Consider the following 19,041-nt stretch of genomic DNA (forward strand, 5'->3'; position numbering starts at 1 on the left):
GTGGTTTCAACTCCTGGCTCCTCCAAGCTGCCAACGTAGCTTCAGGTCAGTCCCTCACAGACATCAGGTTGATCTCAGGAGCATTTCCCGCAGCCGACCAGCCCTCAGCTCCAACCTTTTCCCGTTCCCAGTACGCAAAAAAATTAGCCTAGACAGGAAGCAACTCCCTACGCTGGCAGGAGGTGGAGGCGTGCAGCCATCGCCTTTGGGTGACTTACTCTGAGGCTCCACTTGGAGGCGCTCTCGTCTGGTTCGGGACTGCCTTCTTCGCCGGCGGAACCATCTGGCTGGGTTCTGGTTTCTCCCCGTTTCGTGATTGGAGCGCACAGAGCGCTCCGGCTCTCGCTCAGGCTCCGGTTGTTCGCTAGGCCCCGGATGAGACGCTCTCACATGAGGGTTTGCGGAGGAAAGCGACCCCGGCGAGCCGGCGAGCTGAGGTTTCCTGCGGGTCTCCGCCCCTCGCCCCCTCTAGTCGCAGAGCTCGGGCTTGACCCGGGCCGCCCGCTCCGAAGCCCGGAAAGCAGGGGCGATGGTACAGATGGAGACGCAACTGCAGAGCATTTTTGAGGAGGTGGTGGTGAGTGACATGGCCGGGGACCCAGGGCGACGGCTGGGCGAAGGGGGACTCGGCGACGCGACTCCACAAACCTGCCGCCGCCTCTCCTTTGTCGGGACACATTGTATATACATGTAGGGCTTCAGCGATTCTCAACGTCTCATTTGAGATCCTCAGCGCCCTTTGTGACAGGCCAGGCGGATGTTGTTAGTTTCTGCTTGTTGCTGATTGAAAATGACGTGCCCTGTGCTACATTGTACTTTTTTACTCGGAGAGGCCCCTCTCTCCCCTTTTTAATTTGATTCGCATCGTTAACTTTTGTTTTTTCTTTTACAGAAAACGGAAATTATAGAAGAGGCTTTCCCTGGGTGAGTATATGCTTAGGGATTTTTCTGTTTTTACGTGTCTCTAAGATTTTACTTAGGTTTGTCTTGGAGGCTTTTAAGATCTACCATTCTGGCTATGTTGAGTTACCTTTTAAAACTAATGGCAAGTAATGTGATTTTTGTTTTTCAGCATGTTTATGGACACCCCTGAAGACGAAAAAACGAAACTAATTAGCTGTTTGGGGGCCTTCAGACAGTTTTGGGGAGGTCTTTCTCAAGTAAGCACTGCATTTTTAAGTACATTCAGCTGATGATTTTTAAGGCCCCTCTGCCCTTTTTTTTTTTTTTTTTTTCCACATTTCCTCTGCTGTTGTTAAGGTCTTTCTGGAAAGAAATGTGTCATCTTTTATTTGGCTATTCTGTTTTCCATTTGTTTCAATTTGTATTCTTCCAGTGGAGAATCTGTACTGAGAAATCAGTTGATGACAACATAGCATGTTTTTTTTTTAATTAAGGTATCATTGATATACACTCTTATGAAGGTTTCACAAGAGAAACAATGTGGTTATTACATTCACCCTTATTGAGTCGGCCCCCTTACCCCATTGCAGTCACTGTCCATCAGTGTAGTAAGATGCCACAGAGTCCCTATTTGTCTTCTCTGAGCTACACTGTCTTCCCTGTGACCCCACACACACCATGTGCACCAATCATGATATCCCACAGTCCCCTTCACCCTCCCCTGCCCCTCCCCTTTGGTAACCACTAGTCCCTTCTTGGAGTCTGTGAGTCTGCTGCTACTCTGTTCCTTCAGTTTTGCTTCGTTTTTATACTCCACAAATGAGGGAAATCATTTGGCATTTGTCTTTCTCCGCCTGGCTTATTTCACTGAGCATAATGTCCTCCAGTTCCAACCATGTTGTTGCAAATGGTAGGATTTGTTTCTTTCTTATGGCTGAACAGTATTCCATTGTGTATATGTACCACATCTTTATCCATGCATCTACTGATGGATAATTAAGTTGCTTCCATATCTTGGCTATTGTAAATAGTGCAGCGATAAACATAGGGGTACATATGTCTTTTTGAATCTGAGAACTCTTTTTTTTGGGTAAATTCCTAGGAGTGGAGTTCCTGGGTCAAATGGTATTTCTATTTTTAGTTTTTTGAGGAACCACCATATTGCTTTGCACAATGGTTGAACTAGTTTGCTTTCCCACCAACAATGTAGGAGGGTTCCCCTTTCTCCACATCCTCGCCAGCATTTGTTGTTCCTAGTCTTTTCTATGTTGGCCATCCTAACTAGTGTGAGGTGATATCTCATTGTGATTTTAACTTGCGTTTCCCTGATAATTAGCGATGTGGAACATCTTTTCATGTGTCTGTTGGCCATCTGAATTTCTTCTTTAGAGAAGTGTCTGTTCATATCCTCCACCCATTATTTTTTTATTAAGGTATGATTGATATACACTCTTATGAAGGTTTCACATGAAAAAACAATGTGGTTACTACATTTACCCATATTATCAAGTCCCCAACCATACCTCAATGCAGACACTGTCCATCAGTGCAGCAAGTTGCCAGAGATCCACTATGCCCCTTCTCTGTGATACACTGTTCTCCCCATGATCCCATCACCTAGTGTACTAAACATAATACTCCTCAGTCCCCTTCTCCCTCCCTCCCCACCCGCCCTTCCTTTGGTAACCGCTAGTTCATTTTTCCTCCACCCTTTTTTTAATTGTGTTATTTGCTTTTGGGTGTTGAGGCATGTGAGTTCTTTATATATTTAGTTTGTTAACCTCTTGTCGGATATGTCATTTATGAATATATTCTCCCATACTGTAGGATGCCTTTTCATTTTGCTGATGGTTCCTTTGCTGTACAAAAGCTTTTTAGTTTGATGTAGTCCCATTTGTTCAACTTTGCCTTTGTTTCCCTTGCCCTGGGAGATGTCTTCAGGAAAACATTGCTCATGTTTATATTTAAGAGATTTTTGCCTATGTTTTCTTCTAAGAGATTTATGATTTCATGACTTACATTCAGGTCTTTGATCCATTTTGAGTTTACTTTTGTGATGGGGTTAAGACAATAATCTAATTTCATTCTCTTACATGTAGCTACCAGTTTTGCCAACACCAGTTGTTGAAGAGGCTGTCCTTTCCCCATTGTATATCCATGGTTCCTTTATCATATATTAATTGACCATATGTGGTTGAGTTTATATCTGGGCTCTCTATTCTGTTCCATTGATCTATGGGTCTGTTCTTGTGCCAGTACTAAATTGTCTTGGTTACTGTAGCTTTGTAGTAGAGCTTGAAGTCGGGGAGCATAGACCCCCAGCTTTATTTTTCCTTCTCAGGATTGCTTTGGCTATTTGGGATCTTTTGTGGTTCCATATGAATTTTAGAACTATTTGTTCTAGTTCATTGAAGAATGCTGTTGGTATTTTGGTAGGGATATTGCATTGAATCTGTAGATTGCTTTAGGCAGGATGGCCATTTTGACTATATTAATTCTTCCTATCCGTGAGCATGGGATAGATTTCCATTTATTGGTATCTTCCTTAATTTCTCTCATAAGTGTCTTGTAGTTTTCAGGGTATATGTCTTTCGCTTCCTTGGTTAGGTTTATTCCTAGGTATTTTATTCTTTTTGATGCAATTGTGAATGGAATTGTTTTCCTGATTTTTCTTTCTGCTAGCTCATTGTTAGTATATAGGAATGCAACAGATTTCTGTGTATTGATTTTGTATCCTGCAACTTTGCTGAATTCAGTTATTAGTTCTAGTAGTTTTGGGGTAGATTCTTTAGGGTTTTTTTATGTACAATGTCATGTTGTCTGCAGACAGTGACAGTTTAACTTCTTCCTTATCAATGTGGATGCCTTTTATTTCTTTGTGTTGTCTGTTTGCCGTGATGAGGACCTTCAGAACTATGTTGATTAAAAGTGGAGAGAGTGGGCATCCTTGTCTTGTTCTGATCTTAAAGGAAAAGCTTTTAGCTTTTCGCTGTTAAGTATGATGTTGGCTGTGTATTTGTCATATATGGCCTTTATTATGTTGAGGTACTTGCCCTCTATACCCATTTCGTTGAGAGTTTTTATCATGAATGGATGTTGAATTTTGTTAAATGCTTTCAGCATCTATGGAGGTGATTGTGTGATTTTTGTCCTTTTTGTTGATGTGGTATGTGATGTTGATGGATTTTTTAATATTGTACCATACTTGAAGCCCTGGAATAAACCTACTTGATCTTAATGGAAGATCTTTTTGATGTATTTTTGAATTCGGTTTGCTAATATTGAGTATTTTTGCATCTATGTTCATCAGGTATATGGTATGTAATTTTCTTTTTTTGTGTTGTCTTAGACTGCTTTTGGTATTAGAGTGATGTGGGCCTCATGCAATGAGTTTGGGAGTATTCCCACTTCTACTTTTTGGAAAACTTTAAGGAACATGGGTAATGTTTGATAAAATTCAGCAATGAAGCCATCTGGTACAGGGGTTTTGTTCTTATGTAGGTTCTTGATTACCAATTCAATTTCATTGCTGGTAATTGGTCTTTTCAGATTTTCTGTTTCTTCTTGGGTCTGTCGTGGAAGATTGTATTTTTCTAGAAAATTGTCCATTTCTTCTAGGTTATCTATTGGTGTATGTTTTTTCCTGGTATTCTCTAATAATTCTTTGTATTTCTGTGGTATCCATAGTGATTTTTCCTTTCTCATTTCTGATTCTGTTTATGTGTGTAGACTCTCTTTTTTTCTTGATAAGTCTCGCTAGGACTTTATCTATTTTGCTTATTTTCTCAAGGAACCAGCTCCTGGTTTCATTGATTCTTCCCATTGTTTTATTCTTCTCAATTTTATTTATTTCTGCTCTGATCTTTTTTACGTCCCTCCTTCTGACTTTGGGTGTCAGTTCTTGTTTTTCTAGTGTCATTAATTGTGATTTCAGACTGTTCATTTGAAATTGTTGTTCTTTTTTGAGGTAAGCCTGTATTTCAAAATACTTCCCTCTTAGCATGCTCTTTGCTGTATCCCACAGATTTTGCAGTATTGTTTTCATTTGTCTTCCAGTTTTGCTTGATCTCTATTTTTGTTTGGTCATTGATGCATTAGTTATTTAGGAGCACGTTATTAAGCCTCCATGTGTTTGTGGGATCTTTCATTTTCTTTGCATAATTTATTTCTGGTTTTATACCTTTGTGTTCTGAGAAGCTGGTTGGTACAATTTCAACCCTTCTGAATTTCCTGAAGCTCTTTTTGTGGCCTAGTATATGATCTATTCTTGAAAATGTTCCATGTGCAATTGAGAAGAATGTGTATCCTTCTGCTTTTGGGTGTAGAGTTCTGTAGATGTCTGTTAGGTCCATCTGTTCTAATGTGTTGTTCAGTGCCTGTGACTCCTTACTTATTTTCTGTCTGGTTGATCTGTCCTTTGGCATGAGTGGTGTGTTGAAGTCTCCTAAAATGATGAATGCATTGCATTCTGTTTCCCATTTTAATTCTGTTTGTATTTGTTTCACACATTTAGGTGCTCCTATATTGAGTGCGTAGATATTTTTAATGGTTATATTCCCTTGTTGAACTGACCGCTTTAACAATATGTAATGTCCTTCTTTGTCTCTTATTACTTTCTTTGTTTTGAAGTCTATTTTGTCTGATACAAGGACTGCAACTTCTGCTTTTTACTCCCTATTAATTGCATGAAATAATCTTTTCCATCTCTTTCAGTCTGTGTATGTCTTTCGGTTTGAAGTGAGTCTCTCATAGGCAGCATATAGATGGGTCTTGTTTTTTATCCATTCAATGATGCTGTGTCTTTTGATTGGTGCATTCAGACTATTTACATTTAGGGTGATTATGGATAGGTATGTACATATTGCCATTGCTGTCTTTAGATTCGTGGTTATCAAAGGTTGAAGGGTAATTCCCTTACTCTCTAAGAGTCTAATTTAACTCACAAACACAACCTAACGGTTCTTTTCCTTTCCCTCCTTTCTCTTCCTCCTCCATTCTTTATATATTTGGTATCATATTCTATACTCTTTATCTATTCCTTGATTGACTTTGGGGATAGTTGATTTGCTTTTGCATCTGCTTAGTAATTACTTGTTCTACTTTCTTTACTGTGGTTTTATTTCCCCTGGTGACAGCTATTTAGCCTTAGGAACACTTCCATCTATAGCAGTCCCTCCAAAATGCACTATAGAGGTAAATTCTCTCAGCTTTTGCTTATCTGGAAATTGTTTAATCCCTCCTTCAAATTTAAATGATAATCTTTCTGGGTAGAGTCTTCTTCGTTTGAGGCCCCTTTTGTTTCATTGCATTAAATGTATCAAGCCAGTCCCTTCTGGCCTGTAAGGATTCTGTTAAGAAGTCTGATGATAACCTTTCCTTTGTATGTGATCTTTTTCCTTTCTCTATCTGCTTTTAAAAGTTTGTCCTTATCCTTGATCTTTGCCATTTTAATTATTATATATCTTGGTGTTGCCTTCCTTGGTTCCCGTGTGTTGGGAGATCTGTGCACCTCCATGGCTTGAGAAATTATCTCCTTCCCCAGACTGGGGAAGTTTTCAGCAATTACCTCCTCAAAGACACTTTCTTTCCCTTTTTCTCTCTTCTTCTTCTGGTACTCTGATAATGTGAATATTGCTCCATTTGGATTGGTCACACAGTCCTCTCAACATTCTTTCATTCTTAAGGATCCTTTTTTCTCCCTGTGCCTCAGCGTCTTTGTATTTCTCTTCTTTCATTTCTATTCCATTTACCATCTCTTCTGCTTCATCTAATCTGCTTTTATATCCCTCCATTGTATGTTTCATTTCAGATGTGGAATTTCTTAATGATTTAATCTCTGTCCTAAATTTGTCCCTGTGTTGAGTGTTTTTTTGTACCTCCATGAGCATGTTTATGATTTTTTTTTTAACTCTCTTCCAGGAAAATTGATGAGTTCTGTTTCATTTGGCCTTTTTCTGGTATTTGTAAGATTTTGGTTTGAACTAGGTTCCTTTGACGTTTCATATTTGTATGTGGCGCCCTCTAGTGCCCAGAGCTCTAGTCTCTGGAGCTGCTCAGCTCCTGGAGTGATGTCATGGGTCACAGGGGAGCAGCTCTGCTGCCTGGGAGGAGGAAAGAGCTGTTTCCTGCTTCCCAGCTGCAGTGCCTGTCTCTACTGTCAGAACCAGTGGGCCAAGCACACAGGTGTAAGGCTCTGTGCTTTGTGCCTGTATCTGCTGGAGGCAGGATCTCCCTCTGGCTGGCCTGATGCCAGGGCAGGGACTGCTGGTTTGCGAGCTGCTGCTGGCAGGCCAGGAGGAAGGCGCAGCAGCTGCATATCACAGTGGGGGGCCTTGGAGCTGAGTAGCTCGCCAGGGGGATGGAGTGCCTGAAGCTCCTGAAAGTTCCCAACCTGCTGGGCAGAGCACACCCAGACAACCTTGTCCACCTATCCCTCTCCAGCACTGCAAGGTCTGTGCAAACCCCACCCCTTCAGAAGCCCTCTAGCTGCTAGGAAGCCTCTCAGACCTCCTGTCTTTCTTTTGTCCCAGAGCAGCCGTATGTGGAGCTCGCCTCCACAAATGGCTGAAATCTCAGTCTCTCCAAGTATTCTGCCTGTCTTAGCTTTCCAACCCCACTAATCTTCAGAGCACCATGCAATGTAGATTTGTGCTCCCAAAGCAGATCTCCAGGGCTGGGTATTCAGCAGTCCTAGGCCTCCACTCCCTCCCTGCACTATTTCTCTTCGTCCTGCCGGTGAACTGGGGTGGGGGAAGGGCTTGGATCCCACTGGATCAAGGGTTTGGTATGATGCCCTGTTTTGTGAGGTCTGCTCTGTTCTCCAGGTGTATGCAGTCTGGTGCAGCCTTCTTTCCTGTTGCTCTTTTAGAATTATTTGTATTAACTCTATTTTTTGTATTATATGTGGTTGTGGGAGGAGGTCTCCGTCTCACCTCTCATGCTGCCATCTTGAATCTGCCTCCAACACAGCATGTTTTAAAAAATATCCTCCAGTTAGATTATATAAAACCATTCTGATTATCATCCTATTCAGATTTATTTGGTTCACTTGAAAACAGCCGTGTTAGGGATTGTAAGGGATAAAATTTTCATATATTTATTCAACAAATAAATGAATAATATAACTGGCACAGCATTGATACAATGATGCTATAGTAAAGATGCAAAGATACTATATTAAGGATATAAAGATAGTATAATACAAATGAAGAAAAGATCGGTAAAAATTAGAACAGAACAGTCACCATAAAATGTATCCTTGAGAAAAGACAAAATGTGTGGAATCCTTACAGGGTCCCAGTAGTGCATTATCTTCTCCTGGTGTAAGTAAGAAAATGAGAATTGTTTGCAGTTGAACCACCGATGGTAATACTTGCTGCTCAGACATGGATCACATAGTGGTAATAAATTCGTTTTTAAAAATTTTGTTTTAATTATTTTCTAGTAGGTAATATATTCATAGGGTTCAAAATGCAAAAGGTACCAAAAGGGGAACCCAGTGAATAGTCTGCTTTCCATCTTTCTGTTCCTTGTTTCCTTCTAGAAGTAGTTTATACACAGTCATTTTATAGAATGTTCATATACTATGTACACTGTTCATTAGCACCTGGCTTTTTTTGCTCACAATATTAAATTCTGAAAGTAATTCTAAATCAATCCATTACAGTTACTTCTGCCTTTCTTCCTTTCTTATAGCAGCATAATATTCTATTCTATGGCTTTATTTAACTGGTCCCCTGCTGATTGACATGCTTCTTACCTTTTCCAATTTAAAAAATACTATAGTAAATGTGATTATGCAAGGGACACAGAATAAATTCCTGGAAGTAATATCTCTGGGTCAGAGAGTATGTCTATTTGTAATTTTTATAAAAATTGCCTAATAGTATTCCATAAAAGGCCATACTAATTTACAGTCTCCACTTGTAATGGATAAGAGTATTATTCCCTAGAGCCTCACTGTAGAGTGTTAATGAATTGTCTGAAATCTCATGCCAATTTAAGACATGAGAAATTTTCTCTCAGTATGGTTTTATTTTGCATTTCTCTGAATGATGTTTCAATTCTTAATAATTCATTAAACAGTTATTTCAATTCTTAATAATTCATTAAACAGTTAATGAATTAAAGCATGGCTCTTGACTTCACAGAGTTTATATTCTAATGGGGGGAGCCAGGAAGAAAATAGATATTTCTAAATCAGCATGATATATTCAACAGTAGAAATGTACATGAGGAACAATGATAGGGCACAGGAACAGGACATACAGGTTCATCTTGAGGGTATCTTAGAACAAACTTTGATATGGGCATTACATTTTGGTATTGGATTGAAGTTATGCAATTCTAGAAATTTGTTATATCATTGGAGTATTAGAAATTAGAGCTATTAATTTTGATTTATAATTAAATTATTAAATTTTATTTATAATTGTACTTTTAGGGATTAGAATCACACTAAATTCTCATGAGGCTGGTGGACTAATAATTGATATTTCCCCCAGTGACTGGAATATTTATGTCAGCTATTAAAGGCACTGTTTATAATGCCCTATACAATCTGTGTTAGAGTTTTCTATTGACCATGAATATGTTAATATAATCTTACTCCTTTTAATCCTTAAATGGGAGGTCCCATGTAATACAAATTGTAGGAGTTTAATGTATTTAATTATAAGATTTTAAGCATGATACAACAAACACAAATCTGCGCTTTTTATTGCATTTTGTTTTTTAAAAAAATTGTTTCCATTCATGAATGTTCATAGTGGAGTGTCTCATTCATAGTCTTCTGATACTTCCAGGTGTAGTTTTAATTCTTTGTTAATTACAAAATATAACTTTAGACCTAAAATACAATCTTTTTTTTTTCTTTTTTTCCAGGAATCTCATGAACAATGCATTCAGTGGATTGTTAAATTCATTCATGGCCAGCACAGCCCTAAAAGAATTTCTTTTCTTTATGACTGCTTAGCAATGGCAGTTGAGACTGGGCTCCTTCCACCCAGGTATGTCTAGTGGTGGATAGGAGCAATCCAAAGGTACTCTTTCTTATGTTTGGAAATTGGTCAAGAATGTTGTAAACAACAGTTGGCACTGGATAAGCGAGTGAAGAAGGAAGTTAGGCTCAACAAGAAATCCTTCATACTACCTCAGGTTTTAGCTATCAGGGTGCAGTGTTCTTAGAATTTTATACTTAAAGGCTCAACTCTGAAGGGCCTTGCCTTTTAGCCCAGAGGCTAAGATCACTCAGTTTGATGAGCTTGCTCCAGTTAACTTGCTGCCCAATGAATAACCTCAACACTTTGACTTAAAACAATAAAAATAATTTTATTATTAATGCTCAGGGTTATAGTGGTTGACTGAGCTTAAGTAGGCAGTGTTTTCTCAGAGTCTTACAATTATAATTAGGTGGTGACTAAGACTGGAGTCATGACAAGGTCTTCCCCTTTCGTATTTTTGGTGGTTTATACCTGGTTGTCTTCTGGGACCTAGCTGGGGCTATTGGGGTGGGACCCTACATGTGCCTTCTCCATGTAACCGCTACTTTCTCATGGCATTGTGGAGTCTAAGAGCAAGTATTGAAAAGAGAGCTAGGCCGAAGCTATATTACCTTGCCTTGGAGGTCATACAGTACTATATTGCTGTAGCCTGCCCAGATTTGAGGGAAGGCAATGTAGACCCTCCTATCTCTTCATGGGAGGAGTATCTGTCACACGTCAGAAATGCCTGTGGGGTGAAAAATTTTGTTGCAGGCACTTGGAAAAGACAGTCTGCCAAAAACTGAAAATTGGTTAACATTTAACCAGTAGCTTTCAGATTTTTTTCTAGTAGAAATATAATGTAATATTATTTAGTTCAAGCCCCCTTGGTGGGCAGAGAAAAATTCTGGGAAAGAGCATGTGCAATAAAAATTAGCTTACATTAAAATATATATATATTATTTAGTTCAACTTTGTGTTAATCTTTTATACAAGTAGAATATGTAAAATACTATATTTTTTTTTTTTTAAGGTGTGCTTGAGCAATAGTATACCTTTATGAAAACTACTTACAGGGAGAGATATAGAGTACACAGAGCTTGGCTGTTAGGAAACTTGTAAAATTCTGTCTTATAACTGGAACAGGTATTCCTTTTTTCTAGGATGGTTTGTGAATCCCTGATAAACTCCGACACTCTTGAATGGGAAAGAACACAGCTTTGGGCCTTAACGTTTAAACTGGTTCGGAAAATAATTGGGGGAGTGGATTACAAGGTATTTTTTCCTAGTTATAAAAAATATTTGCTTTCAGGCATTATTAATTTTTCAGTCTATATATTTTAATTTCAGATGGGAGAAATGAAGGAGAAACACTTACAAAATCTATTTTTTGTTGTATTTCCTAAAGGGTTATAAAATTTCTCAGTGTCATTCTTAAAAATGCAAGTGGCTAATATATTTTTATGATGAGAAGGGAAGTCTGGTTCCCTTTATGCCACAAATCTTAGGATGTTGGAGCCCCTTTCAAGTGGAAGAACACAGAGCAGAGGTGTGTGGAACTGAGAAGGGATGTTGGCATCAAGTAATGAAGGGGCAAGTCCTGTTTCACCTCTGCCTTGACCTCCCTTGAATATGTGTATCTTCTTTAACCAGTATCTTCAACACTCTTTTCTTGATCAAAAACAACATACACCTTCTAATTATGTCTGTGGTACAGCTCAGGAGCTTGTCAGTACCTGACTGTTTGCTTTATGTCTACATTTTCTCTAATCTAAAATGACTTAATTTAATTGGTAATTGATTAGAATCATGAATTTAATGCAAAATTTAATTTAATAAGCTTTTCCTAACGATTTTCTCTTATACGTCAGTTTCTTTAGCATGTTAACATGCAGTTTTTACCTTCTTATTCATATGGTGCTTTATACTTGTTTATAATTTCTTTCATATGTATATTTTGTCCTGTCTGTCTTTTATAAGATTGGTTGCATAGTTTATACTCAATAAATGAATGTTGAATTTCTTCTCTATGTGTCAGATTCTGCTTTGAAATAATGCCACTGATAATAAGTATGAGGAGATGACCGATTAACACAATAGCCTTATTGGATAAATTTGAGGGATTAAAGTATGTGATGGCTGAGAAGGAGGAATAAAGTTGGAATATGCCAAAGGGAGTGAGCAGAAAGAGTAGTTTGCCAGGAAGTTTTATTGCCCATGTTTTCAGAGTGTTTTCAAGTTCTATTCAGATACATTTCTATGTGTAAGCACAGGCTTTTTTAACATTTAGATAATGTTATTATGTAATAATAGAAATGCTTCTAATGTTATGAAGGTTAAAAAGCTTAGCAGCGTATGGAAAGTTTAGTTTTTATTTGTAAGGGGCTTTATTCATATTGCAAGATATTCTTTCAAATTCTGTATTGGAAACATGACTCTTCTCTTGGGTTGATGTTAGGGACTTGAAAGTTAGCTCCATTCCAGAAAATTTTGAAGTGTGACCTGGATGGTAAGATTTTTTTCTTGAGTGTATAATCTTGAAACCTTTAGATGTTTTAATGAGCATAGACATTACTTAAGTTTAACCTATAACTTTTTTCTTATATCAGGGTGTTCGAGATCTCTTGAAAGTGATTTTGGAGAAAATCTTGACAATTCCCAATACAGTGAGCTCCGCTGTTGTACAGCAGCTTCTAGCAGCAAGAGAGGTAATTAAGACATGTCTGTAATTCATTGATCATGACCTCTTAAAAAGTCTAGTTTTGTTAGTTCTGTGCTTTTAAAACTTAGGGTAGTTTGTGGAATGCTCTGTTCGTTTATTTCTACGAAAGTCACTTACAGTTTTAAAAATACTATTTCACTTTTATTATATTTGAAAAGGAAAGTTTAAATTTTAATTACATGTGGTTTTCAATTATGAAAACAACAATACAGATACTAAGGTATTTTCAACCAATAAAAATTGTCATCTTCTCTATAGCATTGTACTACGCTGATGGACAGTGACTGCAATGGGATGAGGGGGTACTTAATAATACGGGTGAATGTTGAAACCACAATGTTGTGCATGTGAAACCTTCATAAGATTGTTTATCAATGATACCTTAATTTAAAAAAAAAGATATCATCCTGTGGACCACTTAAAAGATCTCTGTGTTTTTTAACTAATGTGCAAGAATTATTACATTGGTCTGTTGCTGTCTTATTGAAGTCTACCAATATTTAAAGCATTTTTAGTATTATTTACTAACATCTATTCCCTCCTCTATTTATCTTCATTTTTAGAGATTATTCACATATAAATGAATTCCTTTATATTTTTAAGTTCAATAAACCCATGAAACAATATCTCTACTTTGTATTATCTTTATTGTTACACCATTGTTACATTTTTAAAGGGCATATCTGTTGACCTAGTCAAGAATAACATTGCCCTTTTATTTTTCTTAGGTTATAGCATATATCTTGGAGAGAAATGCCTGTTTATTACCAGCCTATTTTGCAGTCACAGAGATCAGGAAACTATATCCTGAGGGAAAACTTCCACACTGGGTAAATTTGTTATTTTCCAAAAATTTTAATAGAAATTTTAATCAAAAACAGTTATATTCATTTCATTTTTTGTGTGCTTATTTTATAAGTGGTCACTTTATACTTAGATAATATGTATTTCTTCTTATTATTATGTATTTCATTTCTCTACTGTCCTGGTGAGAAAGTTTATATACTATGTGATAAAATAGATGTAGCTTCAAATAGCCAAGAACATGGTAGTGTGACTTGGTTTTATTCAGGGACAGATGAACTGATAAGTAATTGTTTGGAGGGAAGCAAAAGAGTAGTAATTGTTGAGTAATTTTTCATGCCAGGCATTATACTAAAGCTTTACATATTGTCTCATTTTATGGAAATGATCATTGTATTCAGAACAGTCTTGATTTTATTTTTAAACTTAATTGTTTTCTGTTTTGTTTTTAGTTACTTGGAAACCTGGTGTCAGACTTTGTGGATACCTTCAGGCCCACAGCGAGGATAAACTCCATTTGTGGTAGGATTATTATTATTGTTATTTTTAAATTTTTTATTAAGGTATTATTGATACACACTCCCATGAAGGTTTCACACAAAAAAACAATGCGGCCACTACATTTTGTGGTAGGATTATAATTTAAAATATACTAAATGTTACCTGATTTTTAGTGATCTGACTATTGAACAAAATTGACAGATGGTATTTTATACCTGTCTTGGTGGCTTGTCATTTTAGTAACTCTTGTAGCTAATAATAGCCTTTTACTTGTTTTTAGGTCCTTTGTGTGCTGAGTGTAGGGAGGGCAAAGCAACTATCTGGACTGGGTCTAAGCTTCAGACAGAACCATTCTAGAAATTATAATGCCAGTGATTAGAAGGTGCTTTTAATAGCTAGTGAAGCACCATGGTATCTCCAGGCAACTAGGAATCTTAACAGACCTGTCCCTCTGTGGCCACATTATGTAAGACCATCAGGCTCTTTCATCCCATTCCAGTGCCCACCTTTCCTCTGTACTTTATTTTGTTTTCATTTTTTCATGTATTGTGAGATTCTCAGAATTTCCTTTCAAAAATAAGCATGTGATTTGGCAGTTTTTGCATTGCCCATGTATACTCCTTAATTATTTCTATAAATTATGGTGGCCTCAGAACTGCCTGAGAATATAGACCATTATTTAGACAGTGACCAAATTTTGAGCCTTCCTCTGAGCCAGGTACTTTTCTAGACACTAGACACTGGAAATACAAAAATAAACTAAACAGACACTAGGTAGATAATGCTCAGGCTTCCAGCTTTTGTAACTGGTAGATATTAGCATCACTTAACGAATTTTGGAAGTGGTAAAAGTTTGAGAAAGATGATGAGTTCAGTTGAAGACATGCTGAGCTTGAGGTTTCTGTGGGACATGCAAGTGGCAACATTCATCAGGCGGTTGGCTACATGAGCTCATTGTCATTGCTACATCTGAGGCTTCTAGGAACATCATTCTTGAAGTTAACATGTTAACTTTAGAAGTTTGCAAGCTTTTTCTATAAATGGTGATACAGTAAATATTTTAGCTTTTGTGGAATACACACTCTACTGCAACTACTCAACTCTGCCGTCATAGTGCAAAACCAGTAGTGTCGCAATAAAACTTCACACAAAAAGTTATCAAGCTGAATTCGGCCCAGGGATTATAGTTTTCTGGCCTCTACCCTCAATACATGGACAAAGGTAACAGTTTTGAGTTTGGAAGGACTATACTATTGGTGTCTAACCATCTGGCCTAAAAAATAATCAAATTCCCAAACTTCCATCCAGTGTCTAGTTCAGCTTAGATATTCATTAAATATTTGTAGAGTGAATGAAGGACCAGGCATTGATGTTGTCACATTTACTTAAAAACACTTTTTTATAATACATACAGGCCGCTGCAGCCTTCTGCCAGTTGTAAATAACTCAGGCGCTATTTGTAATTCTTGGAAATTGGATCCTGCAACTCTTCGTTTTCCTTTGAAAGGCCTTTTGCCATATGACAAGGTATGTTGCTAAATATAATGGAACTTTTGGTCTAACAGTCTTCATCTTGGATTATATGATGTTTGATACTAAATTGTCTATTCATAGACTAAAGAAGTAAATATTTATTGAAAAGTAGTTTATGGTTTATCATGTGATTCCAGTATCCAAGTATACCTTGTAGTTCATGATATTGCAGGTGCTTATACTTCAGTGGTCCACCTCTGGCAAAGCACTTGGAGTTAGAAAATTGAATTTTTAAATTTTCCCTTTTTTTTTTTCACTTTTCCTTTACAAAGTGGGGACCAAAATTGAATTTGCAGTTTCCTCAAAATTTGAAGAGTGAGCCTCCCATTTGGTAGATTTCTAAAAGGGGGAATGGGGAAGATAAAAGAGGAGCAGAGAATTCTCAAAGGAAAAAATTCCAGAACTATCAATAAAAGTGAAATATGAAATACATAAAACTATAATAAAATTTGATAGATTTAATTATATTAGTGGTTAGAGTGGCGACAGCAGGGTATGTGGGGAGGGCTAGATATTTTTCATGTAAATGCTTCATATCAAAATGATGTACAGAGTGATTATGAAACCTGAAAACTGAGGAAGATAAAATAATGAAACTAAGATGACAATTCTGGGCATATTACAGTAGTCAGCAAAACTTTAAAATGAAAAATGGTAAACTAAATGGAATCATCATGATAGCAATAATAATGCAATCAGATAAATTTATTGTTCACTTTCTATGTGCCAGGCATTGGTTCAAGAACTTTACGTTGCAATAATTCTTATTAACGATCCTATTATCTCCCTTATACTGATGAGATGAAGAAACTGAGACACAAAGTAGGCTAGTAATTTGACTAAGGCCCCTTATTAAGGAAGTTGTAGAGTCAGGATTTGAACTCAGACAATCTGATTCCCGAATCTACATTCTTTTGTTATCAAGTCATTTGTCCTTTCCAAATTTGGAAATAGTGTTTATATTTACACTTGTATGAGAGTGATTGGAAACTGCCTCCATCCCTCTTTGATTAGACTGAGCAGAAAATCTTTTCCTGCAGTGATACTTAAGACTTTCATGTAACTGTAACTGAAGTATTTCTAAGTTTACCCTCTATATGACCTCAGGCAATCCCTTCACCTCAGTTACATCATTTATTAAGTAAGGGGTGGGAACAGATTAATTGTAAACACTAAAATCCTATGATTTTTTTCCACTAGATACTGCGTACTGTGTGAAGGTAACAAGTGCCTTTAGAGGATTTTTATATCCCAATTTCAAATCATTTTAATTGATACTTACTTTGATCTTGAAGCAATAATTTTCTTTATTTTCTTTAAAGGATCTGTTTGAACCACAGACTGCTTTGTTGAGATATGTATTGGAGCAGCCTTATTCCAGGGATATGGTCTGCAATATGCTAGGTTTAAATAAGCAGGTACTGTACTGTGCTGGAAACCTAGTAAATTCTGCATAGAGTCTGCACTATTCTTTTCTCTTTTCTTTGCTAGAGCTAACTGAGCAAAACAGTTAAGAACTATTTGGTGATTTTTATTTTTAAATATATGGTTTTTTAAAACTATGTATTGTTCCTATCATTTATATATTGCTTTAAGAATGTTTAAATTAAAAAGAAGATATTTCAAAAGTTGGTTTATTTTGCATTGCTTTTTTTTCTATAAGGCCAGTTTCAAGTGTACCTTTTGCCAGAGAAACCTACACATGACTTAACCATAATTTTTTACTCTTTTTGTTGTTTGGGTGTCTATTTTTGTAGCCCTTGGTATCTTCAGCATGGCCTCATTGCTGATTTTTTTTTTTTTTTTTGGTATATGTTTGTTTTTGGTGGTTTAACATGTGGGAGGGTTTGTGCTGACTCTGGGTTCCTTGAGGCTGGCCTCATAGTCACTGTTTTGTCTTTTCTTTTTTTCTTCCTTTATTTTTGTTCTGTCCTGTCTTGTCCCGCCCATCCTCCAATGCTCTAGACCTTGAACATTGCTCAGGTATGTTCACAACCTTACTGTTGTATTGTGACTAACGATACGCTGGCCGCTTTGTAGCCACTGATTCCATTTAGAGAATACATGTATGGTCGGGGCTTGAAATTGGCAGGACCATGCTGAGACCAAGGCCACTAAAATGAATTTCTTCTTGGGATATGAGAGTTGTTTTTGGTGGATTTTTTTTGTTTTTTGTTTTTGGTGTTTGTTTTTTTAATATATTTTTTATTTTTATTTTTTATTTTTTTTAAATAAAGTGGTAACACCTGGCACACAGTACAGCCTGTCACTTTTTGATGGGTTGTTTTTCCCTTCCACTCCATTTTGCTGTTTTTCCTACTTTAGGGCTAACACTAGCCTGGAGAAATTTTCAGAGATGGAAAGATTTGTTGTGGCCGGTATCTTTCCAGACGACTAAAACGTAAATAAATAACATCAGTAAAAATACTTATGTTGCTTTGGCCTTAAAATGAAAACAAATTAAAAGCAAAAAGGAGAAAAATGCACTTTAATAGTGATATGTTACCTTTAAAAGTTGGAGTGGTAAACTCTATGCAGGGAAGGTTTTTTGGAAACATGGGGATTGACTAAGAAATGTCATACTCTTAGGTGACCCCACACCTGCTTAACAAACACCCTTCTTCATCAGCCTTTGCCAGAAGTGTCCTCCTTCTAGAGTGAGCTCCGCTTGCTTGAAGTTCACTTGCAGTGGGAGAAAAACACTATGGCCAAACTTTATTAACCAAACTCTACAGTCCCAAGTCTGTTCCAGGACTTTTCACCTTTGAGATTTTAAGCAAAATAGTGGTTCCAGTTATTTTTGTTAAAAATTTTTGAGCCCAACATTAAAATAGACCAGCTTTTTGATTTTAAAAAGACGTTCTTGTCTAGGTTATATAAAATAGCGTTACTGTTTGCAATACTATAGTGAAGGTTGTGCCAGTGCTTCCATTTATAAAGCCCTATTTTTAAGGACATATAGCTTGGCCATAAAACTTGCTCAGTGTTGAAACTTTGCATGCTAAACCTCACCCTAGTAGCAGTATCTTCTTTATTTTAAGTTTTTTCTTCTGAAAAATTTACGAAGTTCCCTTGTTTAAACAAGCCTTTGTACATGTGAAATTGAAACTGCTTCACACTATAGTGTCTGACAGTGACCTCATATAATCTGTCAATTTAACATCTTAAAAACCAAGTAATTCTGATCAACTTTCACTTAATGAGAGGTAAGTATTCAGTTAACTTTGAAAGAATGCTTCATGCTATGTCTTAAAACTAATTTTTGCAATGAACATTAAGTCACACTTGACTCAGTTTTTTTACAGTTCGGTGGATAAACATACCCATGGTGATTTGAGCTGCAAGTACTGTCCCCCAGATATCCTTAGCTATCATAAGCTTTTCATTTTGGGAGCAGCTCTTTTCAAACTAGAAATTGACAAAACAGTTAAGAGTATTTCTGATCTGATCATTTTGATAACAAGTTTCAACCTAAAAAAAGTTTATGACTAAGACATAAATCCATAAAAAATAAAGTTTATAATGGAAATGCTGACAGAACATTATTAGTATTGGTCCCACTGTAGTGTAAACATTGTCAGAAATTCACAATTCATC

General features: G+C 36.9%; 1 protein-coding gene across 4 annotated transcripts in view; it reads left to right on the top strand.

The window, feature by feature from the left end:
• The first annotated feature begins 309 nt into the window (after nt 1-309).
• MED23 (mediator complex subunit 23) overlaps nt 310-19,041 on the top strand; it is a 52,078-nt gene continuing 33,346 nt past the window's right edge. The window contains exons 1-11 of one of the 4 annotated variants that reach the window (XR_008992767.1): nt 310-577; nt 893-924; nt 1,073-1,160; nt 9,787-9,911; nt 11,048-11,159; nt 12,494-12,592; nt 13,335-13,436; nt 13,863-13,932; nt 15,326-15,438; nt 16,767-16,862; nt 17,410-17,427. Coding sequence is in view for 3 of the 4 variants with exons in the window: in XM_036903780.2 (XP_036759675.1) it covers nt 530-577; nt 893-924; nt 1,073-1,160; nt 9,787-9,911; nt 11,048-11,159; nt 12,494-12,592; nt 13,335-13,436; nt 13,863-13,932; nt 15,326-15,438; nt 16,767-16,862; nt 17,410-17,427 (903 nt within the window). In the remaining variant the exon portion in view is untranslated. Of the gene's footprint in view, nt 578-892; nt 925-1,072; nt 1,161-9,786; nt 9,945-11,047; nt 11,160-12,493; nt 12,593-13,334; nt 13,437-13,862; nt 13,933-15,325; nt 15,439-16,766; nt 16,863-17,409; nt 17,428-19,041 lie in introns of those variants that run through there. The other 3 variants (XM_036903780.2, XM_036903781.2, XM_036903782.2) reach the window with 3 other exon arrangements.

This window comes from Manis pentadactyla, chromosome 12 (assembly GCF_030020395.1).
Source record: "Manis pentadactyla isolate mManPen7 chromosome 12, mManPen7.hap1, whole genome shotgun sequence".
NCBI classification, from domain to species: Eukaryota; Metazoa; Chordata; class Mammalia; order Pholidota; family Manidae; genus Manis; species Manis pentadactyla.